The following is a 27,881-nucleotide window of genomic DNA, read 5'->3' as shown; positions in this document are numbered from 1 at the left end:
AACACTTTGCAAGACTATCACAATATGTTCTTGTGGGACCATAATTATATGGGTAGCTTTGTCTCTACAATAATTTGAAATTTGTCTTCAATCATTCGTTAGTGTTAAAAAATGTTGATTTCCCATGTATCATGATGACAATACACAACATTTTAAATGAAACCAACAGCGAGATTGCATGTTTTTTCTTTGACTAAGGATATAGTACCAAAAACTAGGGTTCTAAACACAACAGTGTATTTTAATTTTCGTATTAATGCTCTTCAATTTGTGCAGGGTTTGGAATTTGATGACTGTCTTCATGAATGTGACCCATTGGATATAAAAGATGAGGAGGTAAGCCATACTTCCTTAATGTAAAGATGTTATCTTACTTTTATTCTGACTTCAAGCTGCCATATAGTTATTTACTTAGTAGATAAAATTACATTTGAGTGGAAAAATGTGGATGATGTATTGGCTACTATCTAAGATGGTTTGAAACCATGGAAATTTGAAATAGTCTTTTTGTTGCATCTGCAGACTCAGCTGATAGAGAACCAAAAAATCAATGTGTGCTGTGAAATGACATTTATTTATGACTGTAAATAAATAACTATATAAACATTCTTTGAATATCAATCAGAATTTTAATTTATGTTTGCTTCCCATTGAGTTTATCAAGGTAATTCGAGATGTTGACTGAGAATGTATATTCATGTGGCAGGATTCAGAAGTGGCTGTTTTTAAGCATGATAATGAGATCCAAAGTAATATGTTTACTGAATTGGGAGACTATTTGTGGGGCTGCCTCAGATGTACACATGCATCCACGTGTTTGATAATGTTTTAAAATGTGTGAAAATGCTATAACTTCTAAGAACTCTGTTTTGATAAATGATGAGGTCAGCTTCTGTTCTTTGTTGCCCTCCCCATATGTTACAGCTGAGGGGGACTTGTATATTTTTACAGTCCTGCTATATATTAATTAGAAGGAACATTAAAAGTATTGTGTTATGTATGGCATGCTATGAAAATAAAGCTCTTGGACATGTACAGTGCAGAGTACTGACATTGATTTAAAAACAAAGATCTTAATTCCATCTCTTAAGTAGTAGACAGATAAGAGAATAGGAGTAAATAATACATCAGGTAGTAATGTAATTGAAAGGGGGAAGAGAAATAGGGAGCAAAAAACCACTCTGAGTGCACTGTAGAAAAAAAAAAGTATTTAGAAATATAGGAAAATTGATCCTGCTTCCACAAGGGGAAACCTTGACTGAATGAAACATGCTTTTCAGATACATTTTTGTTGTTTCCTGTGCTGGTTAGTTTTATTTCATTACAGAAAAATTGAAGAGACACTACACCCAATGCAGTTACATTTTTGCTACTTTTTAAATGGAAGTAACAGTTCAACAGCAGAAAATTGTTATTGAAAGATGATACTGACGTGCTGTTGTTCAAGGAACTTCCACTTGATTTCAGACACTTTATACTCACAATAGTTCAGTTAGTTGTAATAATTGTTAATCCAAATATAAACTAAGGAGTTACTTCAGCTATATTTGCCTCCTGGTACAACCATAAGTGATGATTGAGGCAAAGATGTCTCCAAACACAATATCAGTACATCTCACTGATAGTGATGGAGTATTTTGTTTGCATTACTGCAAGTTCCAGCCAGGAGAAAACTCCCTCTTCCACTGCATTGATGATCAGGAGCAGTAGTCACTGAGTGCCAACACTTTAAGGTAAAGCTCACTTGTTCTCTGCGTTGTGTGTGCTATGAGGGTGTAATTATGGGCTTGTCAAGTAAAGAAAACATCCTGTAATTCTGATCACACATTTTGTATGTGTTACAAATATTTTTTGATCTTTCTAATGATAATTGCTGACAGTTTTGCTGATATTCTGTGTATTCTTAAATTTGCTAACAGCAGGTATTTCTACACAGAAATCTCTATGTGGAACATCTTAGATTTTGCAAAGGACTTAAAAAACTTAAAGCCTCTAGGAACCGGTTCTCAGCCTTGCAGTATCCTTAACTTCTTTGCATTTTATGTGATGTACTGCCAGAAATATCCTATCACATATTTTTCATGGTGGAACCTGAAATTCTGTTATTAAATTTGACTTGTTTTGCCATAGATGTTAATGTTTTCCTTGATAAGCAGCCTATTAGTTCTTACAATCTCAATAATTTTAGTGAATTTTTGTTCTCAATTTAATTTCTTCAAGAACAACATGGCAGCTGCGAAAATTGAACTCCCATAGGGGACTAAAGTATTATTATTATTATTATTGGTGTTGTTGAGAGAGAGAGAGAGAGAGAGAGAGAGAGAGAGAGAGAGTGAGTGCATGCCAATTACAGTTATTACATAGTAAGTGACTGTTACTTATCTTAAAATTGCATCTTGGATTTTTTGTGAAGATTAATGGTCACCATCTATTTTTCTCACAAAGTCAGTTCACACTTTTATAAACAGCCAAGAGCAGCAGCATGTTGACCCAATATGAAACATCAACTCTATGTCTTGCTGAACTGCAAATGCTGGATGGTGAATTCGCTGTTATGAGAGACTAATGTTCTTACCAAAATTTCCAAGGGTCGTAAGATGAAGGGGCGAGTAGTGGTAGTTGAATTTATCAATTGCTGGAGTGAAATTAATAGTGGATGCCCTTAACAAATGCCATAAGAACATTTCTACTCACTGTGGGGAACAGATAAAGGGTGTTGCACAAACTTTTCAAACCACCGGATTTGATTGCTCCAGAAGATATAACAGCAGCTCAGCAAGAGCAACAACATTAGAAGGCAGTCATATTGCTCTTCCTCTTTATCCTTGCATCTTGTTTTCAATTTAGTTATCTAGTACCATCAAGACTTTGTTGTTTATTCGTGAGCAGAATATTTGACTGTTGAAGCAGCTTACGTAAAAACGTTTCTGAACAAATACACTACTGGCCGTTAAAATTGCTACACCAAGAAGAAATGCAGATGATAAACGGGTATTCATTGGACAAATATATTATACTAGAACTGTCATGTGATTATATTTTCACGCAATTTGGGTGCATGGGTCCTGAGAAATCAGTACCCAGAACAACCACCTCTGGCCATAATAACGGCCTTGATATGCCTGGGCATTGAGTCAAACAGAGCTTGGATGGCGTGTACAGGTACAGCTGCCCATGCAGCTTCAACATGATACCACAGTTCATCAAGAGTAGTGACTGGTGTATTGTGATGAGCCAGTTGTTCGGTCACCATTGACCAAACGTTTTCAATTGGTGAGAGACTGGGAGAATGTGCTGGCTAGGGCAGAAGTGTAACATTCTTTGTATCCAGAAAGGCCCATACAGAACCTGCAACATGGGGTCGTGCATTATCCTGCTGAAATGTAGGGTTTCGCAGGGATCGAATGAAGGGTAGAGCCACGGGTCATACCACATCTGAAATGTAACATCCACTGTTCAAAGTGGCGTCAGTGCGAACAAGAGGTGACCGAGACATGTAACCAATGGCACCCCATACCATCATGCTGTGTGATACACCAGTATGGCGATGACGAATACACGCTTCCAATGTGTGTTCACTGCGATGTTGCCAAACACGGATGCGACCATCATGAAGCTGTAGACAGAACCTGGATTCATTCGAAAAAATGACGTTTTGCCATTCGTGCACCCGGTTCGTCGTTGAGTACACCATCGCAGGCACTCCTGTCTGTGATGCAGTGTCAAGGGTAACCGCAGTAATGGTCTCCGAGCTGATAGTCCATGCTGCTGCAAACGTCATCGAACTGTTCGTGCAGATGGTTTTTGTCTTGCAATTGTGCCCATCTGTTGACTCAGGGATCGAGACGTGCGGATAAGATGCCTGTCATCTAGACTGCTAGTGATATGAGGCCATTGGGATCCACCATAGCATTCCGTATTACCCTCCGGAACCCACCGGTTCCATGTTCTGCTAACAGTCTCTGGATCTCGACCAACGAGAGCAGCAATGTCACGATATGATAAATCGCATTCGCGATAGGCTACAATCCAACCTTTATCAAAGTTGGAAATGTGATGGTAGGCATTTCTCCTCCTTACACGAGGCATCACAACAATGTTTCACCAGGCAACGCAGGTTAGCTGCTGTTTGTGTATGTGAAATCGGTTGGAAACTTTCCTCATGTCTGCATGTTGTAGGTGTCGCCACCCATGCCAGCCTTGTGTGAATGAATGCTCTGAAAAGCTAATCATTTGCATATCACAACATCTTCTTCCTGTTGGTTTAATTTCGTGTCTGTAGCACATCATCTTCGTGCTGTAGCAATTTTAATGGCCAGTAGTGTATTTATCATATTATTTATGCCAGTGCAGGGTGTTAGTTTGTCCCTATCCATGGTGTCCCTTCCAAACTTCCAAAATTTTAGAAGCTCAAGAAGAACTTCAGTAGATATGATAATGAAATGGTGTCATATGTTGGAGAATCTCAAAGAAGCTTTTTAATAATCATCAATACACCTCTACATGTTAAAAATTGTTAGCATGAAGAATATGAACTTTGTTTTCAATTTCTTGCCATGTTCTTCGTAACATGTCATGTGTCACTGTTATAATCACATCAGTATCACATCTTAACATACGAATGGCATCCTTTTTGGTCACATACATGTGGTCCTTCTCTAATCTAAGCAGGACAATTTTAAGGGAATGTTGGTGGCCAGTCAATGGGTTATCTGCATTCAGTCCAGCAACTGGGGAATTTCATATCCCTGAACTTCCAAACAAATAATGACCAACGTTACAGAGCTCCATCTTGTTGAAAGTCAATGTTGGTTTGCAAGTTTCGTATATAAACTGCTCAAACATATCCAGATATGCTGACCCCTTCACTATGTTTTCTGCCAAGCAGAACAATTCAGAAAACATGTTGTCAGACATCATCAGATCCTCAGTGTAGGGCTGTTGCAAACATGTTCAATAGTAGTGTGCAGAAGTTCCAAACCCCATATCTGAACATCATGTTGATTAACCATTCCTGATACATGGAAGATTTCCTCATCTGAGAATAAACATATTTCTAGAAAGCTGCCATTCATGTCAATATGCTTCAGCATATCCATAGAAAATTATTGTCAGCATGATTTGTCACTTGGTTACAGAATTAGCTCTTTATAATAATACATATGGTGAAGTATGTGCACTTCATGGTGCAGCATTGATCAGGGAACATCAGTTTGCCTGCCGAATTGAGGTATGTGGGCTCCTAAGAAATGCTTGTCTGATGTCCTCTGCTGCCTATTCCAAAACATTATGAAGTTCACCACCAGAATTTCCAGAACAGTTCCAGTTGCTAGAAACTTATGATCCCAGTTCTTAACCGTTTCAACACCAGGTGAATCACATCCATACAACCTAGGATAATTTCTTTGTACAATAACTGGATATTTTACTTCTACAAACCACACTACAGCTTGTGCTCGCTACTGTGGAGACATCATTTTCATTTCATGCAGTCGTGCTGGACTCCAAAGATAATAGTTGGCATGTGATGTGGAAAATTTTCTGAGATGCTTTAGCATATAGAGCAGTTTCATCCTCATATGTACTGTCGTTTTTTTCCTTTCCTTTAGCCTTTAAAATCAGGAAGATTCACTCTTGCAGAAATGATCAACTTCACATGCAACCTTCACAATGTGCCACAGACATGCTAACAACAAAATAAAAATTAAGAAACACCAAAGCACAAAATCTACTACCATAAGAAGAGTATGTGTGGGGTAAGAGGAGGTTATCTAATTTAAGTGAACAGTAGTACTGTACTTTCAATGGCAGATTTTGCTTACTTGACTTTGCCATTCTGTTCCGTCAATGGGTGGGGTGAACAGAGGTGGCTCATAGTTGAAATTGGTGTGAGTGCTACTTCATAAAATCTTTAGCCTTTATTCTAAAATTGTGTAAAAGGAAACAATCATGTATAAAGAGAAAATTTGTTCAGAAACTTGATAAAATCGTAAAAGAATAAATTCATACAATTTTTACTTCTTAAATGTAAATTGCTACAGTTAAAGCTTGTTCTGTTGATTTTAAAGTGAAAGCCACTCTTCTTGTTTTAAATTGCCCAAACAGATAAGAAAATTTGTGTTGTTTTCTGGGTGACAATGTATGAGTGGAACTCCCCATCACATCCCCCCTCAGATTTAATGGTAACAGAGCCTGTTAATAACTGAACATGTATCAAGCATGAAAACAGGAAGGAAAAAAAGCAAAATGGAAACAGTGAACAGTTCAAGCTCAAGAAGCAATAAGGAGCAGTGTAAAACAGCCAGGGCATTGTGGTTCAGTGATCATGGTGTTGGACTGCAAAGTTGAAAAGCCATGTTCAAAGATCTGTGTGCCAATTCTCTCTCTCTCTCTCTCTCTCTCTCTCTCTCTCTCTCTCTCTCTCTGTGTGTGTGTGTGTGTGTGTGTGTGTGTGTGTGTGTGTGTGTGTAGGTTTCCCTTGTGTGGAAATGGAAACTTAACTTCATTGAAAGCACTGCCAACACATTTACACTTTCTGAATTCATAATGCATCTTAGAAAAGTTTTTATCCTTTCCATTGTTAAAAGCAGCATTCTGCCTCTTATTTAGTCATGGGAACTGCAACAGTCTAGGTAATTATGATATAAGAGGCCGTCAAATGAAAATGAGACACATGGAAGAAAACTAAGTAAACCATTTATTATTTTAAAAGTAACTATCGTAACTACTAATACATTTATCCCACTGTGAGGCAAGACACTCAGTGCCTTCATGGTAAAATGTTTGCAGTTGCTTCTGGAACCATAATTGTACCCAGGCGTGCACCTCTTCATCCGAAGAAGATTGCTTGCCACAGGTGTCATTCTTCAGGGTTTCAAGAATAAGGAAATCACCTTGGTAGGGATTGCAAGTGTGGAGGATGTGTAAGTGAGACCTGTTGAAACTTCTGCAGTGTGCTCAAAACAACAATATGTGGCGAGGCCCGCATGTTATTGAGGTTTTTCCAGCTACACTGCTGAAGTTTCACTGGAGAGTCCATACAAATTCTTCATAGAGTCCTCATTTCTCCCCTTGCACTTTCCGTATTTATGAGTATAATCATTGTTCTGTAGGCCACAAAAAACTTCTTTCTGTGAAGGCATTGATCATCTTGCTTCACAGTAGGAAAAATGTATTAACATTTATGGTAACAACGTTTGAAATAATGAACAGCTTACTTCCTTTTTTCTGTCTGTCTCATTTCTATTTGACTGCCCCTTACAGATTACATGAGCAATATCATAGATATCAGACATGTAGTAGATTACTTTTAGTTCAGTTTCAGGCTTTTCTTTGTCAATCATGGTATGTGCTTCACTGGTCAGTACTATCTTCTCTGTAGGATGTCCATTCTTAAAACTAGTGAAGCATTTTCTTTGAATAATTTAGTATTAGAATATCTACAATTATATCAACACACATACAGTCCCACACTCCCTTAGCTTCTCCAGTGAGTGTCTTTGAAGGATTCTAGCAGGATTTTGGGGCTTTTTAGAGCAGTCCCGAAAATTTTTTTCTACTCGTTAACTTTAAATGTGCTAATATCTCGTGATTACGTTTATTTGTAAATTATGTCAACACGAGACATGGTATGATGACATTGTTATCATTTAGGTGTTCTAAAATTCATGTTGCTGCTGCAGTGGCTTGATCTGCATTTGATGTTGGCTAATTTCAGTAAAGCAGCTTTTTAAGGGTTGTAAATTTTCATGCATTCTGTTTATGCTTTAGTATAGAAAATTATGTCTTACGATTAGATTAGTTTAGATCAGTTTTTGTTCCATAGAACCAAAAAATGAGATGATTCTCATGGATGTGGAACATGACAGAAAGTTGTTGTTGCGGTCTTCAGTCCAGAGACTGGTTTGAAGCAGCTCTCCATGCCACTCTATCCTGTGCAAGCTTCTTCATCTCCCAGTACCGACTGCAACCTACAGCCTTCTGAATCTGCTTAGTGTATTCATATCTTGGTCTCCCTCTACGATTTTTACCCTCCACACTGCCCTCCAATACGAAATTAGTGATCCCGTGATGCCTCAGAACATGTCCTACCAACCAATCCCTTCTTCTAGTCAAGTTGTGCCACAAACTCGTCTTCTCCCCAATCGTATTCAATACCTCCTCATTAGTTATGTGATCTACCCATCTAATCTTCAGCATTCTTCTGTAGCACCACCTTTCGAAAGCTTCTGTTCTCTTCTTGTCCAAAGTATTTATCATCCATGTTTCAGTTCCATACATGGCTACACTCCATACAGTCACTTTCCAAAACTACTTCCTGACAATTAAATCTATACTCAATGTTGACAAATTTCTCTCCTTCAGAAACACTTTCCTTGCCATTGCCAGTCTACATTTTATATCCTCTTTACTTCGACCCTAATCAGTTACTTTGTTCCCCAAACAGCAAAACTCCTTTACTACTTTAAGTGTCTCATTTCCTCATCTAATTCCCGCAGCATCAACCAACTTAATTTGACTACATTACATTATCCTCGTTTTGCTTTTGTTGATGTTCATCTTATATCCTCCTTTCAAGACACTGTCCATTCCTTTCAACTACTCTTCCAAGTCCTTTGCTGTCTCTGACAGAATTACAATGTCATCGGCGAACCTCAAAGTTTTTATTTCTTCTCCATGGATTTTAATACCTACTCCAAACTTTTCTTTTGTTTCCTTTACTGCTTGCTCAATATACGGATTGAATAACATTGGGGAGAGGGTACACATCTGTCTCATTTCCTCATCTAATTCCCTCAGCATCACCCCATTGAATTCAACTACATTCCATTATCCTCGTCTTACTTTTGTGGATGTTCATCTCGTATCCTCCTTTCAAGACATTGTCCATTCCATTCAACTGCTCTTCCAGGTCCTTTGCGGTCTGTGACAGAATCGGTGAACCTCAGAGTTTTTATTTCTTCTCCATGGATTTTAATTCCTACTCCAAATTTTTATTTTGTTTCTTTTACTGCTTGCTCAATATACAGTGAATAACATCGCGGAGAAGCCACAACCCTGTCTCACTCCCTTCCCAGGCAATGCTTCTCTTTCATTCCCCTTGACACTTATAACTGCCATCTGGTTTCTGTACAAATAGTAAATAGCCTTTCAGTCCCTGTATTTTACCCCTACCACCTTCAGAATTTGGAAGAGAGTATTCCAGTCAACATTGTCAAAAGCTTTCTCTAAGTCCACAAGTGCTAGAAACATAGGTTTGCCTTTCCTTAATCTATCTTCTAAGATAAGTTGTAGGGTCAGTATTGCCTCACGTGTTCCAATATTTCTACGAAATCCAAACTGATCTTCCCTGAGGTCGGCTTCTACCAGCTTTTCCATTCGTCTGTAAAGAATTTGCGTTAGTATTTTGCAGCTGTGACATATTTAACTGATAGTTCGGTAATTTTCACATCTGTCAACACCTGCTTTCTTTGGCATTGGAATTACTACTTTCTTCTTGAAGTCTGAGGGTATTTCGCCAGTCTCGTCCATCTTGCTCACCAGATGGTAGAGTTTTGTCATGCCTGCTCTCCCAAGGCTATCAGTAGTTGTAATGGGATGTTGTCTACTCTTGAGGCTTTGCTTTGACTTAGGTCTTTCAGTGCTCTCTCAAACTCTTCAGGCAGTATTGTGGGGCGGCGGAGGAGTGAAATATTTTGATGTTGGTTGTTAAATATATTACTGCTGCATTAATGTTTGCTTGCTGTCAGTTTCTAGCTTTAGAATGTTGTTATGCTGTCTTTCGCCGTTCTCAACACTGGCTCTCTATTTACTTTGTAGACCCCCAGAAAGCGATTTGACAAAACCTGAAGCCTGTAAATAGAGTTCCTAGTGCCCACTTCCTTGAGATTACAATTATAGCTGCAGCTTGTAGTTCTGTAGAGTCAGGAAGTTGTTCGGGATTTCTAATCAAAGACGACTTTCCAAAATAGTTGAGTATATTCTCAAAATCACAAATATACACACAAATATCCCTCCAACCTAACTAACAGAACAGTTCAGAGTCTATTGCGCCAATGCAACTATAAATGTCCGAAATAATTGTTGAAATGAATGCTCACCATAATTTGATGAAATATCTCATCAAACGCCACGCTATATTAGTAGTAGAATGTCTGTCCCGCGACGGCACGTGAAACTACGACAATACGCACACTGAGGCTAGATAATGAAAATCATTCCCGAATTAACACTTTACTTGAAACGCTTTACTGGTTACGCGCATCTCGAGTAACAGAATACGGCACCCGAGGCTGTTAGTAGCACTGATACTGGCGCGGCGCGATTCCCGACACAGATGGCGTGTCATTCAGCGTCTGGAGAGAACTGGGGCCTTGGCTTCCTCACACAGTGCTCTTATATATAAAGCCGGGGTGCGGACCGCTGAGAAAACGCTCGATCAAATCGGCTGTCTCGACTAGCCGCTGTGCTAGTAACGCACCACTTCAAGTTGCATAATAAATTTTAGCTTCTCTTGGTGAAGGCCGATGAAGCTCCTAATTTAACTGTGCATTCAGCACGCAGGGAAGTATTGATAATAAATTTTTGACGTGGCTAACTTTAATAACTTAGGCGAGAGAATTAATTTAATTGCACTGCACGCAGCAGATGGGCTCTGAACTGTCCCTTCTGAGATCCGCTATTGCTATAATTTAATAGATATTTGAAAGAAACTTTTTACAGCTTCATCATCATAGCGGACCTCCAACCTATTAAAATCTAAACATCCTAGTATGATTTATAAGCTCACTTAATCTATCTTGCTTCCTCTAGTTTTGAGATGAAAACCACAAAATCATGAATTTACACTAACATCTTAATTTGTGAAATCCAAAGTACTATTTTTATTAAATCATTATGAAAGCTGAATCTAAATACAAATTTTGCAGTCTCTAGCTCTTTTCTGTGCCGCCAATTATTTTTATAGAAAAACGTCCAAATAAAGGAAACGGCTGAAGTTATCAAGCTGATATTTAACACACATTAGTTTATCATTATTCCAGACATACTAGGAAAGTTTTATGTCATTTGCTTGATTTTTAAGGTATTGCGCAACATCTATGACGTCAGAGCTAGCAGACTGACTAACACACAATGGAAACTGATGTGAATTTGCTGCAGCGTGAGTAGGCTGCTTCCCTACATCACCCTCTACTTAAATTTTTTTTTGTTTATGAATGTTAATGAATGAAGAAAAAAAAATTTAATTACAAAAAGGGAAGCAAGAGTACAATTTAAACTCCCTATGAAAAATCAAAATTGAATTATAAACATATATAAATATTAAAAGAAACTGATTTCCTACATTAATCATTTAAATTGCGGGCATTTTCACTGCCTCTTTAGAAATGTCATTACTCAAATTTTAAGCAAAGTCAATGGAATATTTTTGGCATACATATTGCCTTAGACTAACAAACACATAGAAATTGAAAAACTGTGAAAATCTTAGTTACATTAAATACATCAAATACATTTTTACACACACAAATTCAAGGAAGATAACATGATACATAAACAGATGATTATTCCTTATCAGTCTTTTATAAACCTGAAAGAAAAGTTCACAACTAAATTTTTACACACGTGGTTGTAGCCGCTTTGGCTGGCGTCCTACACTTCCATTCACAAGGGTAGAGGAGGGGAAGTTGCTATGGTGTGCGTCCTTCTCGATCTCTCTAAATTACAAGGGGAAAGGGGAGGGGTCACTGTGAGTTGTGTCCAAGTCACTCCACGCTTTCACGCAGCTACCAGGCTGCCATTATCTGGTTTGTCCTGTAGAACAAACAAAAAGAGTGCCTCAGACTCTGTTCACTTAACATCTAAGGGTGGGTCACAATGAAATGGGGATATATACATCTTAGCCTTCAATATGTTGCTGGAACAAAGTTAACAGAATCTTTTTCAATAATACTCTCGAGGTTACTTAATTGTCATAAATTGGTAAACAAATGGCTCAAAACGCCTTTAGTCATGTACTAGATAAAATTTATGCTCAAGACATACAATCATAAATCATATTTAGTCTGAATTTATTATTTCAGGGCCGGAACACTGAACCAATGCTCAGTACATTTCTGATACATTTGTCTTTTATTCACTTAACTGACTCATTTTTTTTTATTACTTCATTCTTAGAGATAGTATGAGTATATTTGATTAGTAGTTGTTCCTCAGCTTCTTTATACATGTGAGTAACTTTTGGTAATAGTACAGTTGCGAGTGTTCAAAACACACTACGTTTAGTTGATTACTAAATTCACTTATTGGTCCTCTGCTGTTGTCAATTCCACATCTGAAATTAGGTACTTACTTACTGTGAAGTGTATTTATGCTGAGCTAAAATAATGTTTTACGTCTGTCATTATGTTTTTCAATTATATTGCTAGTGTATGTACTTATTTGACACTCACTCATTAACATTTAAAGCATAGGATAGCACATTCATTTCATATTTTTAGTGTACTGCAGCTGATCAGTTTGCTCACGTGGCAATCCATTTCCACTCAATTGGACGCTGAAACCACAGGTAGTCTCTCTCAGACCTACCACTAAAATGCATCAAATAATTATGGACGAGCGTAATGCTAATTTCCTTAAACCTATAGGACACCATGAGCTACTCTGTCTCATTTAACATAAGGGTACCTATGGTCGCATTCACGCCTCCAACTTATAACCTCAATATGTGTAGGTGTATCCTGTCACACACTACACTAAAATAACGGCCAGCTCCAACCTTATAAATACTTCAAGGACGTGTCCTTCACGTCTCAACCACAAACACTGCTCAATTCTCCTACACTGCCTTTCCTTGCTACACCAGGTGAGTTTATTTTTACAACTTATCTACATATTTTTCTTATAACACTAAGCAATCTCTTCCTTACTATTTCTTAGTTGGCTCTAATGCATACACTAGATTTCACTACCACTTCAGATCCTAGTCGTACACGAATTCATATATCTTTTTAAAATATTATTGTGGGACCATTTCCAATAAAACAACACTTTGTACTTATTATTTTACCAGGGTTCTATACATAATTTTTACTCAAACACATTTTATCTTATTTACGTCATACTTCTCTATTGTTTGTCACTATTAGGTTTGTCATATCAGGTATTTTGTTTTGCTAATTGGTAGATAGAATAGTTACATAATTCATGGCTTGATAGTCATATCGGAAGAATTTAATGTGGAAAGAAGACATCGAAAATTTTGTGGATAGAAAAGATGAAGAGTGAGTGAGACCTGAAACGGGAAAGACGATCTCACACAGCTGGGACTGCACAGCTGCCACACTGTGTAGAGGTTAAAGAACAACCTCCTCCCTACAGCCTTCATTCACTTCCTATGAATTTCTTTAGGTCAATCACGTTTCTAAGGCCTAATAGCTTCTTACTTTTAGGGTACTCTAGCCTATAGGCATTGACGTGTGGCTTTCCTATGATCCTGAAAGGTCCTTGGTACACGAACATGAACTTCTTTGTTTCAGCATTTACTTTCTTCGATTTTTCCTTGGTTTTGACAAGGACTAACTGACCTATTTCAAAACTAGTAGGTACAGCTTTTGCATCATGACGCTTCTTCCTCTCCAACGCTCTTTTTCTGATATTTGCCCTAGCCTTTAGTTTCTTCTCGTCGGTGGATATTTGTGTTAGAACAGGGAATTCTACCATATCTGCAATTACATTGTGCGGTTCTTGGCCAAACATCAATTCGCAAGGTGCAAAACCAGTGGCATCATGTCTTAAGTTGTTAATTACATTCTCAAAATACTTAATGTACTCTGCCCAACTTGAGTGTTTCCGAGCACAATAAGTTCTGCAAAGCCTATTCAATTCCCTCATAATACGTTCACTCATATTTCCTTGGGGGAAATACGCAGATATTTTTAGATGTTTCACTCCGGCTTTAGCTAGACATTCTTTAAATCTATCAGAAGTAAATTGAGGCCCATTGTCTGACAGCAAATTCTTCGGAACGCCAACGTTCACGAAGAAATCTTTTTCCAACTTTTCAACTAATGTTTTTGCATTTGCTCTTTTAATTGGGTAAAGCTTAACATATTTACTGAATCCGTCCACAACGACAAAAACATGGGTGCAACCACCTCTCGAAACAGGAAGAGGGCCAAACAAATCACAGGCCAATAATTCTAGCGTTTCAGTTGGCTCTACTGAATGCATATCTCCTTGTATTCTGGTGTTAGCAGCACGGACTTTCTGGCACACTACACAAGAAGCTAGACGCTTGGCCACACGGCGGTACATGTTGTCAAACACAACCCTCTCTTGTAATTTTGCAATGCACTTCTTTGCACCGTAGTGCCCATACCTCAGGTGTACATAGTCTATTAGTAAGTCCACATGTTGTGAGGGAAAGCACAGCTTCCACTCAAAAACACCTATCTTTTTCCTCCTAAACAGAATACCTTTATGCAAACAATAGTATTGTGAAACCTTAGGATAGTTCGCATTTCCTAAATAGCTCTTCACTAATTTCAGTTGGTCATCTGCATTCTGCTCACGTCTCAAGTTCTTAATCACTCTCTTTAATGCACTTTCTTCCTTTACTTCGTGCAATGCAAACATTCGAACTTCATTAAGGTCTGTTGCTGTAATTCCCGTGTCATCACAGAGCTCCGCACTTCTAGATAACCCATCAGCTACCAGATTGTCTTTCCCTTGAATATATCTAACCTCAAGGTCAAACTGCTGGAGATATAATGACCATCTTACCAAACGGGAATTCCTCAACTTACAGGTCTTTAAAAAGGTCAACGCCTTATGGTCACTATAAACAATTATCTTGTGACCTAATAGATACTGTTCAAACTTTTGTACCCCAAATACAATTGCTAATGCTTCCAGTTCTGAGATGCCATAATTTCTCTCTGCTGCCTGTAAAGATCTACTCGCGAAAGCTATAGTCTTGTGCACTTCTTGTTCGTTCTCTATTTCTATTTGGAATATCTCCATAGCTATACCATAGCCACTAGCATCAACAGACATGCAGAATGGTTTATCAAAATCAGGATGATGTAAAATAGGACTATTAATTAAAGATTGTTTAAGCACCTCAAACGCCAGTTGACATTCTGCTGTCCAAACCCAAGGGGTATTCTTTTTCAGCAGGAGGTGAAGACAGGGAGCATTAAAAGCCTGATCACTAACAAAACGCCTATAGAAGCCGAAAAGACCAAACATTGATCTCAACTGCTTCTTGTTTCTTGGAGCCTCAAATTTTTCAATAACTGCTAGCTTCCCTGGGTCAGGCAGAATACCTTTTCCACTTATCCTATACCCCAAGAAACCTATTTCCTCTTTAACACACTCTGTCTTTTCAATTTTTAATTTCATGCCACCTCTCTCAATAGCCTGTAACACTTCCTCTAATAAAGCTATGTGTTCTTCCCAGGTGGGAGTGGCTATTAACAGATCATCTATGTAGACTGTTATTTTATTACTTAAAGCTGGTCCTAAAACATGGCACATCACCCGCACAAAGGCACAAACAGAGATATTTAGTCCGAAAGGTACCACACGGTATTGGTAACAAACTCCTTCGTACAAGAAAGCTGTGTACTTCCTTGAACTTTCCGCCAGTGGCAAATTCCAATATCCACACGTGATGTCCATAGAAGTTAAGAATTTTACTCCCCGGAATTTCTGCAATAATTCGTCCATGTTCTGCGGTCTATCACTTTCCCTAACCACTATTTCGTTCAACCAACGAGCGTCCAATACCAATCTGACACTCCCGTCTCTTTTTGGTACAACAACAAGAGGATTATTGTACTCACTGACCGCTTTCTCAATCACACCCCACTCCAGCATTCTCTGTATTTCCTTTCGAACCGCCTCCTTCCTGGCTACATGTATTTGGTATGGCTTCCTGAAAAACACTTGGCCGGGTTTCACCTTTAACTGACATTCATAACCCTTGACTATGCCAGGTCGATCTGAAAATACCTTATGATGCCTTTTTAGAACCTGTCTCAGTTCTTCCTTCTGATTGGCGGCAATCGTATCTATTTCCTGCAATTTAGCTTCTATTTTGTCTAAAATAATTGCTTCTTCTTCTTCTGTGTTCAGTTTACTGTTGCTAAGATTAACATCCTCGTCCCAATACCTCTTATTTTTCAGAACTCGTATAGGCAACTCCCAAGTTTCATCATCAGTTACTACATGTTTATCACTAAAAGGTACTATAATTACTCCGGTTATTGGCAAGACCATTTTTAACTGGTTTCTTTCAAAGTCAACAACACTCTGATATTTTGACAGGAAATCTATGCCAATTAAAACCTCAATACTGAGATTGTTTACAATTAAACAGGGATGATCAATTAAATTACCATTAATGTTAAAGGGCAGTAAAGCTTCTTGCTTTACCGTTTTTGACACTTTGCCCGTAGCACCAATTATTCTTAGTCCTGATACCCTCATTACTGTAAGCTTGTCCTTACCAGGTAATGCATCAAAGAAGGACTGAGATATTGCACTCACTTCACTTCCACTGTCTAAGAGACAACGTACATTGATACCTAACATATTCACTATTATTATAGGGTGGCTTATTCTAGGTTGTACAGGTGGTTCCTCAATTTCATCTAATAGTTCCTTTTGAATTCGTCTCCAACTAAAGTGATCGACATCTGTCTTCATTACATTTAGGTCACAGTGAGTAGGGGTTTCCTGAATTACATTTTCAGCTGCCTTTTCCAGTCTGTCTATTAATTTTAAATCGAAACACCGCACGACTTCATTACATTTAGTTTGCTGAACATGACCCAACTTACTGTAGTCTGAGCGATTCTGCGTCTCCAGACCGGGCATAACACTAGTTACAGCTAAACCACTTTTACCATTATCGTCGGTTTCCTTCTCAAGTGACAACTGGTCACAGCTACTGGGTTCATTGACCCTCAACAACCTACCCTCTACATTCCCACTTATCTCCTGTCCTAAATCTATTAATACATTATCAACATCCTGCACAGGCACTTTAGATAAGAGCACATCATCTTCATCATAAATATAAGCATGAATTTCTTCTGCTTCTTCACCTGACAATTCATTATTTTGTAGCTCTTCCCTATCATTACACTGTTGCGCCTTCTCTTTCTCTTCCCACTTAGAAAGCGTCTCTAACACGGTATCTATCAAATACTGTGAGTGATCTAATATTTCTGTTGTATCCTTAGGTGCTACCGACTCTTCATCCACATGTTCAGTTTGAGTATCCTGATCTGTCTTACCAATTCCCTTAACTACTGGCTTAGGAAAAGTAACCGCCTGGTGAGCGCCAGTGTCCTCATAGACGGGAACTAGTTTTCCTGCCTCGGCCTACTGCTGTTTCCTTTATTTTCATTATAATTGACTGGCACAGCATTACTTTCCGTACTGTTGTTTACATGCATATTTCTGGTTGGAACAAAATTACTATCCCTTGGACGCCATTGTTGGTTCTGATAATTATTTCCCCAACTCCTACCTCTCTTAGGATGGCGAACCCCTACTGTTCTGATGTTTACATTGCCATTTTGTTCGTTCCTAAAATTACTATTATTGTTATTGGCATTTCTGTTATTACGTGATTGCTCCTCATTGGCCGCAACACGTTCTACACGTTCCAAATACTCAATGAAACGATCCAGATTATCTCTAGGGGCAGATATAATTCTAGTTTGCCAGTACCACGGCAGTTTGGCTTCAAGACCCAATATAATCATTTCCGGTTTTAGCTTTTCCGCCAAATGTGACAAACGTGAGATCCATGACCTAGCAAACTCTTTAATTGATTCCTTGCCTGCATTGAAGCGTTTTCCACTCCAAAATTCTCTCAACACTTCATTTTGCTTATTGCTAGACCAATACTCATTAATGAAAGCAGTTTTGAACTCCGCTAATGTTTTACACTTTAACATTACGTCAGCTGACCAACGCATGGCGTCACCTGCTAAATGGCTTCTAATAAATGAGATTTTCTCTCGTTCAGACCAAGTTGGTGGAATTACATCTTCAAAATCGTTCCAGAAATCTAGCGGGTGGATATTCTTATCTGGATCGAACCGCAAGAACTGCCGACACCCGATAAAAGCGGCGTTTGCAACTACAACTTGTTGTATACTACCATTACCAGAAGTTACTGAAGCTACTTTACTCTCAAGGTTAGCCATGTTAGTATTAATATTTTCTACTTTCATCTCTACACTATCTACTCTTTGTACAATATGAGTAGTATCAGTTTTGATTGCATCAACGTCTGCTTGACATATATTTACCTTTATATTAACATCTTTAAATCTATCTGAGCACAGTTCAGATTCCGCCTCGATCTTTTCTGTTAACTTGTGCTCCAGCTTCGCATCTTCCATTTGGAAATCCTTGCGAACCTCAGCAACTTCGGATTTTACTGTTTTATACATTTCAGAAAATTGCTGAGCAACCTTTTTCTTAATATCCTCATGATTGTAATCAATTTTACCATTCAAACTGTCTAGATCCTCTTTCAACTTATTGCAACCAGCCTTGAAGGTATCATCCATTACCTCCAATTGTTTATTAAAATTTATTTGGCTGGCCACAATTTCATTCTTTAATTCAGCATTACTACTTTTGACCTCAGATATTTCAGACTTTAATTCCGCATTATTGGATTCTAATTTATTGTCCATTGCTTCAAACCGTTTATTAAAATTAGTTTGACTGGCCACCATTTCAGACTTTAATTCAGCTGTCATTTGTGCATTACTGGCAGCTATTTTTGCGTTACTGGCAGCTATTGCTTGTAATATAACATTCAAATCAACAGCCCCAGTATCTTTAGGTTGCTCACTAGCTGGCTTTTTATCACACTCAGGTGACGAAAAACTAGCTCCAATACCAGAATCATCAAAACTAAATGAAACTTCTGATTGATCAGACATGTCTAACTTCTTTTGTTTAAATTCTACTATCTCTGATGACTGTTTCATTTTTAATTCATCAGAGAAACTATCCTCCAATAAATTCACAATTTCAATTTTCGGCTTTACTACAGGTGTTTCTATCACTGAATCATTGCCCCTTCCCACACTACTGTCAGGAGACAATAGTTCATATTTTACTTGAACATTACTTCCATGCATATTTACAATTGAATCGTGGTCTGAATTTACATTTCCCTCAACATACATAGGTTCTAATTTAATTTTAAACTCGGTTTCTTTTGGCGGTTCCATCGCCGACAGTCTTTTAGTGCAGGTTAGTAAAATTTTTAACAACTTTTCACTTAACTTAGTTCCTTCTGCACGACGTTGTCGGCGCGGCGTACCAGGATTACTGAGGCAACGTGACGCGTTGAACTGCAGACGGCACTCCGACGGCTGTGATGTGTTTGCGTGGCCCGTAACTGCATGCGCGTATCCGGCTGCTGCGGCGGACGACTGCGGTGAGGCGAAACTGGCTTCTCGCGATGCCGGCTGCACCGCTAGACTCAGTGCCAGCTCCGCGAATCCAAATGCGATGTTAATCCAATTGCGTCGCTCACATGCACACTTAACACTTTCACTGTTCTATTACTCAGCTGCGTGTCGCATTTCACTCGCGAATCCGAATAGTTAAAATCACTTTCACTTAGTTTTCTTTCCCGGCCGATGCACCATATGTGCGGCGGCGGAGGAGTGAAATATTTTGATGTTGGTTGTTAAATATATTACTGCTGCATTAATGTTTGCTTGCTGTCAGTTTCTAGCTTTAGAATGTTGTTATGCTGTCTTTCGCCGTTCTCAACACTGGCTCTCTATTTACTTTGTAGACCCCCAGAAAGCGATTTGACAAAACCTGAAGCCTGTAAATAGAGTTCCTAGTGCCCACTTCCTTGAGATTACAATTATAGCTGCAGCTTGTAGTTCTGTAGAGTCAGGAAGTTGTTCGGGATTTCTAATCAAAGACGACTTTCCAAAATAGTTGAGTATATTCTCAAAATCACAAATATACACACAAATATCCCTCCAACCTAACTAACAGAACAGTTCAGAGTCTATTGCGCCAATGCAACTATAAATGTCCGAAATAATTGTTGAAATGAATGCTCGCCATAATTTGATGAAATATCTCATCAAACGCCACGCTATATTAGTAGTAGAATGTCTGTCCCGCGACGGCACGTGAAACTACGACAATACGCACACTGAGGCTAGATAATGAAAATCATTCCCGAATTAACACTTTACTTGAAACGCTTTACTGGTTACGCGCATCTCGAGTAACAGAATACGGCACCCGAGGCTGTTAGTAGCACTGATACTGGCGCGGCGCGATTCCCGACACAGATGGCGTGTCATTCAGCGTCTGGAGAGAACTGGGGCCTTGGCTTCCTCGCACAGTGCTCTTATATATAAAGCCGGGGTGCGGACCGCTGAGAAAACGCTCGATCAAATCGGCTGTCTCGACTAGCCGCTGTGCTAGTAATGCACCACTTCAAGTTGCATAATAAATTTTAGCTTCTCTTGGTGAAGGCCGATGAAGCTCCTAATTTAACTGTGCATTCAGCACGCAGGGAAGTATTGATAATAAATTTTTGACGTGGCTAACTTTAATAACTTAGGCGAGAGAATTAATTTAATTGCACTGCACGCAGCAGATGGGCTCTGAACTGTCCCTTCTGAGATCCGCTATTGCTATAATTTAATAGATATTTGAAAGAAACTTTTTACAGCTTCATCATCATAGCGGACCTCCAACCTATTAAAATCTAAACATCCTAGTATGATTTATAAGCTCACTTAATCTATCTTGCTTCCTCTAGTTTTGAGATGAAAACCACAAAATCATGAATTTACACTAACATCTTAATTTGTGAAATCCAAAGTACTATTTTTATTAAATCATTATGAAAGCTGAATCTAAATACAAATTTTGCAGTCTCTAGCTCTTTTCTGTGCCGCCAATTATTTTTATAGAAAAACGTCCAAATAAAGGAAACGGCTGAAGTTATCAAGCTGATATTTAACACACATTAGTTTATCATTATTCCAGACATACTAGGAAAGTTTTATGTCATTTGCTTGATTTTTAAGGTATTGCGCAACATCTATGACGTCAGAGCTAGCAGACTGACTAACACACAATGGAAACTGATGTGAATTTGCTGCAGCGTGAGTAGGCTGCTTCCCTACAGTATCATATCTCCCATTTTATCTTCATCTACATCCTCTTCCATTTCCATAATATTGTCCTCAAGTGCATTACCCTTGTATAGACCCTCTGTATACTCGTTGCACCTTTGTGCTTTCCCTTCTTTGCTTACAACTGGGTTTCCATCTGTGCTCTTGATATTCATATAAATGGTTCTCTTTTCTCACAAGGTCTCATCAATTTTCCTGTAGGCAGTATCTTATCTTACCCCTATATGCCTCTACATCCTTACACTTGTCCTCCAGCCATCCCTGCTTAGCCATTTTTCACTTCCTGTTGTTCTCATTTTTGAGACGTTTGTATTCCTTTTTGCCTGCTTCATTTACTGCATTTTTATATTATCATCTTTCATCAATTAAATTCAGTACATTTTCTGTTACCCAAGGTGGTACAGACAAGCAGTCGTGTGAATTACTCTTGAACACATTATCTGAAAACTGTCTTGAGCAGCTAAATCAACAGCCAACGCATAATGGAAATTGTTTGGATCTGGTAGCCACAAAAAAACCAGACCTCATCGACTGTGTCAGTGTTGAGACAGGGATTAGTGATCATGATGTCATTACGACTATGGTTGCAAAAGTTAAAAAGTCTGTCAAGAAGGCTAGGAGAGTATTCTTACTAGAAAGAGCAGATAAGCAGTGGTTAGCACCCCACTTAATAAATGAATCGACTTCATTTACGTCTGGTACAATGGACGTGGAAGAATTATGGTCAAATTTTAAACACATTGTAAATCACGCATTGGACCAGTATGTGCCGAAAAAGTGGGTTACGGACAGAAAAGACCCAGCGTGGCTCAACAGCACAATTTGGAGAATGCTCAGGAAGCAAAGACAGTTGCACCCACTGTACAAGAAAGATCGGGAGAATGAGGACAGGCAAAAGTTTGTAGAGATTAGTACTGCTGTAAAAAGAGCGATGCGTGAAGCATACACCCACTACCACCGTCATACCTTAGCAAAAAATCTTGCTGAAAACCCAAGGAAATTCTGGTCTTATGTAAAATCGGTAAGCGGGTGGAAGGCTTCCATCCAGTCACTCACTGATCAGTCTGGCCTGGCAATGAAAGACTGCAAAACGAAAGCTGAAATTTTAAATTTAGCATTTGAGAAATCTTTCACTCAGGAGGATCGTACAAACATACCGCCGTTTGAGTCTCGTACAGATGCCCGTATGGAGGACATAGTGATAGACATCACTGGGGTTGTGAAGCAGCTGAATGGGTTAAAAATAAGTAAATCACCAGGGCCTGATAGGATTCCAATTCGGTTTTACAGAGAGTACTGTACTGCATTGGCTCCTTACTTAGCTTGCATTTATCGTGAATGTCTTATCCAACGTAAAGTCCCGAGCGACTGGAAACAAGCGCAGGTGACACCTGTATATAAGAAGGGTAGAAGGACTGATCCTCGAAATTACAGACCAATATCCTTAACATCGGTTTGTTGCAGGATTTTCGAACATATTCTCAGTTAGAATATAATGAATTTCCTTGAGACAGTGAAGTTGCTGTCCAAGCATCAGCACAGCTTTAGAAAGCATCGCTCCTGCAAAACGCAACTCGCCCTTTTTTCACATGATATCTTGCAAACCATGGATGAAGGGTATTAGAAGGATGCCATATTCCTTGACTTCCAGAAAGCGTTAGACTCGGTGCCCCACTGCAGACTCCTAAGTTAGGTATGAGCATATGGGATTGGTTCCTAAATATGTGAGTGGCCTGAAGACTTCGTAAGTAATAGAACCCAGTATGTTTTCCTCGATGGTGAGTGTTCATCAGAGGTGAGGGTACCATCTGGAGTGCCCCAGAGAAGTGTGGTAGGTCTGCTGTTGTTTTCTATCTACATAAATGATCTTTTGCATAGGGTGAATAGCAATGCGCATCTGTTTGCTGATGATGCTGTGGTGTACGGGAAGGTGTCGTCGTTGAGTGACTGTAGGAGGATACAAGATGACTTGGGCAGGATTTGTGATAGGTGTAAAGAGTGGCAGCTAACTCTAAATATAGATAAATGTAAATTGATGCAGATGAATAGGAAAAAGAATCCCGTAATGTTTGAATACTCCATTAGTAGTGTAGCGCTTGACACAGTCATGCCGATTAAATATTTGGGCGTAACATTGCAGAGCAATATGAAGTGGGGCAAGCATGTAAAGGCAGTTGTGGGGAAGGCAGATAGTCATCTTCGATTCATTGGTAGAATTTTGGGAAGATGTGGTTCATCTGTAAAGGAGACTGCTTATAAAACACTAATACGACCTACTCTCGAGTATTGCTCGAGTGTTTGGGATCCCTATCAGGTCGGATTGAGGGAGGACATAGAAGCAATTCAGAGGCGGGCTGCTAGATTTGTTACTGGTAGGTTTGATCATCACGCGAGTGTTACGGAGATGCTTCAGGAACTCGGGTGGGAGTCTCTAGAGGAAAGGAGGCATTCTTTTCGTGAATTGCTACTGAGGAAATTTAGAGAACCAGCATTTGAGGCTGACTGCAGTACAATTTTACTGCCGCCAACTTATATTTTGTCGAAAGACCACAAAGATAAGAGAGATTAGGGCTCGTACAGAGGCATACAGGCAGTCATTTTTGCCTCGTTCTGTTTGGGAGTGGAACAGGGAGAGAAGATGATAGTTGTGGTACGAGGTACCCTCCGCCACGCACCGTATGGTGGATTGCGGAGCATGTATGTAGATGTAGAAGTAGATTTCTACTAGCCCTCGTCTTTTTACCTACTTCATCCTCTGCTGCCTTCACTACTTCATTCCTCAAAGCTACCCATTCTTCTATACTGTTTCTTTCCCCCATTCCTGTCAACCATTCCCTTACGCTCTCCTTGAAACTCTGTAAACTTTCTGGTTTAGTCGGTTTATCCAGGTCCCATCTCCTTAAATTCCCACCTTTTTGCAGTTTCTTCAGTTGTAATCTACAGTCATAACCTATAGATTGCGGTCAGAGTCCACATCTGCCCCTGGAAATGTCTTACAATTTAAAAAGTGGTTCCTAAATCTCTACCTTACAATTATATAATCTGTCTGAAACATTCCAGTATCTCCAGGCCTCTTCCATCTATTCAACCTTCTTTCATGATTCTTGATCCAAGTGTTAGCTATGAATAAGTTATGCTCCGTGCAAAATTCTACGAGGTGGCTTCCTCTTTCATTTCTTACCCCCAATCCATGTTCACCTCCTACATTTCCTTCTCTTCCTTTTCCTACTATCATATTCCAGTCACCCATGACTATTAAATTTTTGTCTCCCTTCACTATCCGAATAATTTCTTTTATCTCATCATACCTTTCATCAATCTCTTCATCATCTGCAAAGCTAGTTGGCATTTAAACTTGTACTACTGTGGTAGGCATGGCCTTCATGTCTATCTTGGCCACAATAATGTGTTCACTATGCTGTTTGTAGTAGCTTACCTGCACTCCAATTTTTTTATTCATTATTAAACCTACTCCAGCATTACCCCTATTTGATTATTTTTAAATTTTCTAACCTACCTGCCCGAGGTAGGGATTTGGCATTCCGCACTCCGATCCGTAGAATGCCAGTTTTCTTTCTCCTGATAATGACATCCTCTTGAGTAGTCCCCGCCCGGAGATCTGAATGGGGAACTATTTTACCTCCGAAATATTTTACCCAAGAGGATGCCATCATCATTTAGCCATACAATAAAGGTGCATGCCCTCGGGAAAAATTATGGCTGTAGTTTCCCCTTACTTTCAGCCGTTCGCAGTACCAGCACAACAAAGCTGTTTTGGTTAGTGTTACAAGGCCAGATCAGTCAACAATCCAGACTGCTGCTCCTGCAACTAGTGAAAGGCTGCTTGACCCTCATCAGGAACCACACGTTTGTCTGGCCTCTCAACAGATACCCCTTCGTTGTGGTTGCACCTACAGTACAGCTATCCGTATCACTGTGGCCTGCAAGCCTCCCCACCAACAGCAAGGTCTACGGTTCATTGGGGGGGGGGGGGGGGTCAGAAAGTATAACATAAAAAACATAAATCATTTAATCATTTAAATGTAATGCTTGCTACCTTGATCATTTGTCAGGAGATCGTCAAAATAGGCAAATACATTACAGTAGACTGGAACTGTTAATATTTACAGAATTATTACACTGTAAGACTGAAGGATTGTTATGTACTTTCAATAAATTTATCATACACAAAATATCTAATCTTGACTTTTGTGACCATGTGCTGTCAAAACTGAAATTCAACAGACATTTTTACTAAAGCTGGTCTAACAGTCTCTGTTAAGATATTCATCTATAGAGTAGAAAGAGTTGCCTCTCAAAAAATCTTTCAAGCTCTTAAACTGTGCTTCACCTGCAACCATGTTTTTAATGGTTGCTGACAATTTATTGAAAATATGTGTTCCTGAATATTAGACCCCTTTTTTTACCAAGGTAAGTGATTTTAGGTCTTTATGTAACTTGTTTTTAGTTCTAGTGTTGATAGTATCTGTTGAGCTGTTGGTTGGAAATACAGATATATTACGTGCAACAAATTTCATTAAGGAATAAATATACTGAAATGCAGTGGTTAGAATACAAAGTTTCTTGAACAGGTTTCTATATGATCTTGAATTTACATCGAAAATGATTCTTAAAAGTAAGCAAAGTATGCATTTTTTTATATTTATATCTCCTATGTCTGACATCATTCTCATTGCAAATACAGACTTTTTTTAGGCACTTAAGCAATTCTGTGGTATGCTCTTCCCAAAAGAGGTTATTATAGAGTTGTAACCTCAGAAATTTAATACTGCCAACCTCTCCAATCTGCATATTTTCATATGTTAAAGACGTGCTGCACGAAAATCTCGCTCAGGTTCTGAACTGCATATAGTGGGTCTTATCAAAGTTTAATGACAGTGAAAAAGCTTTAAACCAATTATTAATGTCAGTGATAATTTGCTTAGCAACTATTTCTAAATCTGTACTTAACTTTCTTCGTATTTCAATGTTTGTATCATCTGCAAACAAAACAAACTTGGCATGTGTAAATGTAACAGATGAGAGATCATTAATGTACACAAGAAAAAGCAATGGACCCAAGGTGGAACCCTAAGGAACACCACATGTGATTAATTAAGAGTCAGATGAAAACTGACTGCTTACTGCAGAGGTATTTTACAATGACACTCTTTGTTTCCTGTTAGTTAGATAGGACTCGCACGATTTTGCAGCACTGGCAGTGACACTATATTAGCCTAATTTACTTAAGAGAATGCTGTAGTCCACATGGGCAAAGGTTTTTGAAAAGTCGCACAAAAGGCCAGGAGCCTCTAATTTACTGTCTAATGAATAAAGAACATTCTCACTGTAAGTGTAAATAGCTTTTTCTGTATTGGAATTATTAAGAAACCCAAACTGTGACTTGGACAATATATTAGTTGCAGTCAGGTGCCTAAGGAGACAGTTGAACACAACCTTTTGAAATATTTTTGAGAAAGTTGTCAAAAGTGAAGTTTGGATGGTATCCTTTTATGCCCCTTCTTGTAAAGAGGCTTAACTTTGGCATATTTTAGCCAGTCTGGAAATGTTCTGCTGAAAAGAGATTGATTTCACAGATAACTTAAAGATAGAACTCAACTCACATGAGCACTCTTTGATTAACTTTGCTGATATGTTATCATATCCACTAGAGTACTTACGTTTTAAGTATTTTATGATGGATACTACATCTTTGGGGGTTTTGAGTGTCATTTCCATTTTACTGAAATTATTTTTAAAGACTGGTCTCAGATACTCCATTGCACTGCTCACCGAACCTGATAACTCCCAAGCTGTCAGTAACAGAAATGAAGTATCTTCACTATATTTTATACAGTTTTCATTTTGTTGCCCAATATAATTATGATATTTTATAATAAAACTGCTTCAATTTCTGAATTACTTGCTTCAATATTTTACAGTAACTACTAGTCATTTATTCCGTTCAGAAATTTCCATTACTGTTTATGATCCATGTTTTGAAGTTCCACCTTGTAGAAGATGGGTGTGGAATGCTTACATTCACTTGCTTTTTGAGAAATATCGCTCATTGTAGTGGCATTGAGCAGAATGTTGGAACAGTGAGAATATAAAATAAAAATATTTTTATATTGTGTGTAATACTTAATGCATTTCTCATTATTAATTTAAGTTGGTGTACGTAACAGTGAGTGAAATGTTGGTTACTATTAACTGCTGTTATTTTTACTTTAACTCCTGCTTTTTTCCTTTCAAGAAATCAGTACTTCAGGATATCTGAGCTTGAGCTATCAGTTTGTCAATTTCGTTGAAGAATTATGCTTAGTTCTGAACTATATTGTGATACATTTTTGGCATTTTGTTTTGTAAAAAGAATCCCCACAAAAAGCTCAAATTTTTGTGTATTCAATACATACCACAGAACAAGGACCTTATGAGTGTGTTCCAAAACATTTATCATCATCCGTGACTGCTATGAAGCAGAGTTTTCGAATTTCTGCCCTTGTCTCCTCATGGGATATGGTATTTCTTGAGGTGATCAGGTTACTCATTCGAAATGGTGTTAAAACAATGTAGAAGACTGCACTGGTCTCTTAGTGTCTTCAAATTTGAATCTAATTTAGATGCAAAATTTACAAATCCTCCAAATACCCCATGTTTACT

General features: G+C 38.6%; 2 protein-coding genes across 52 annotated transcripts in view; both read left to right on the top strand.

The window, feature by feature from the left end:
* LOC126212861 (zinc finger protein 83-like) overlaps positions 1 to 27,881 on the top strand; it is a 1,762,073-nt gene that overhangs the window by 719,734 nt on the left and 1,014,458 nt on the right. For 29 of the 50 annotated variants that reach the window (XM_049940318.1, XM_049940313.1, XM_049940312.1 and 26 more), the window contains one exon: positions 277 to 336. The exons of the other annotated variants lie outside the window; for them this stretch is intronic. In XM_049940318.1, coding sequence (XP_049796275.1) covers positions 277 to 336 — 60 coding nt within the window. The remainder of the gene's footprint in view (positions 1 to 276; positions 337 to 27,881) is intronic. 50 annotated transcript variants of the gene reach the window in all.
* Positions 1 to 27,881, top strand: part of LOC126212871 (zinc finger protein 664-like) — a 576,054-nt gene that overhangs the window by 342,498 nt on the left and 205,675 nt on the right. The window lies entirely within an intron of this gene.

The sequence above is a fragment of the Schistocerca nitens genome, chromosome 11 (assembly GCF_023898315.1).
Source record: "Schistocerca nitens isolate TAMUIC-IGC-003100 chromosome 11, iqSchNite1.1, whole genome shotgun sequence".
NCBI lineage: Eukaryota > Metazoa > Arthropoda > Insecta > Orthoptera > Acrididae > Schistocerca > Schistocerca nitens.
The sequence above is the reverse complement of the archived record's forward strand: the minus strand, read 5'-3'. Positions and strand labels throughout refer to the sequence as shown.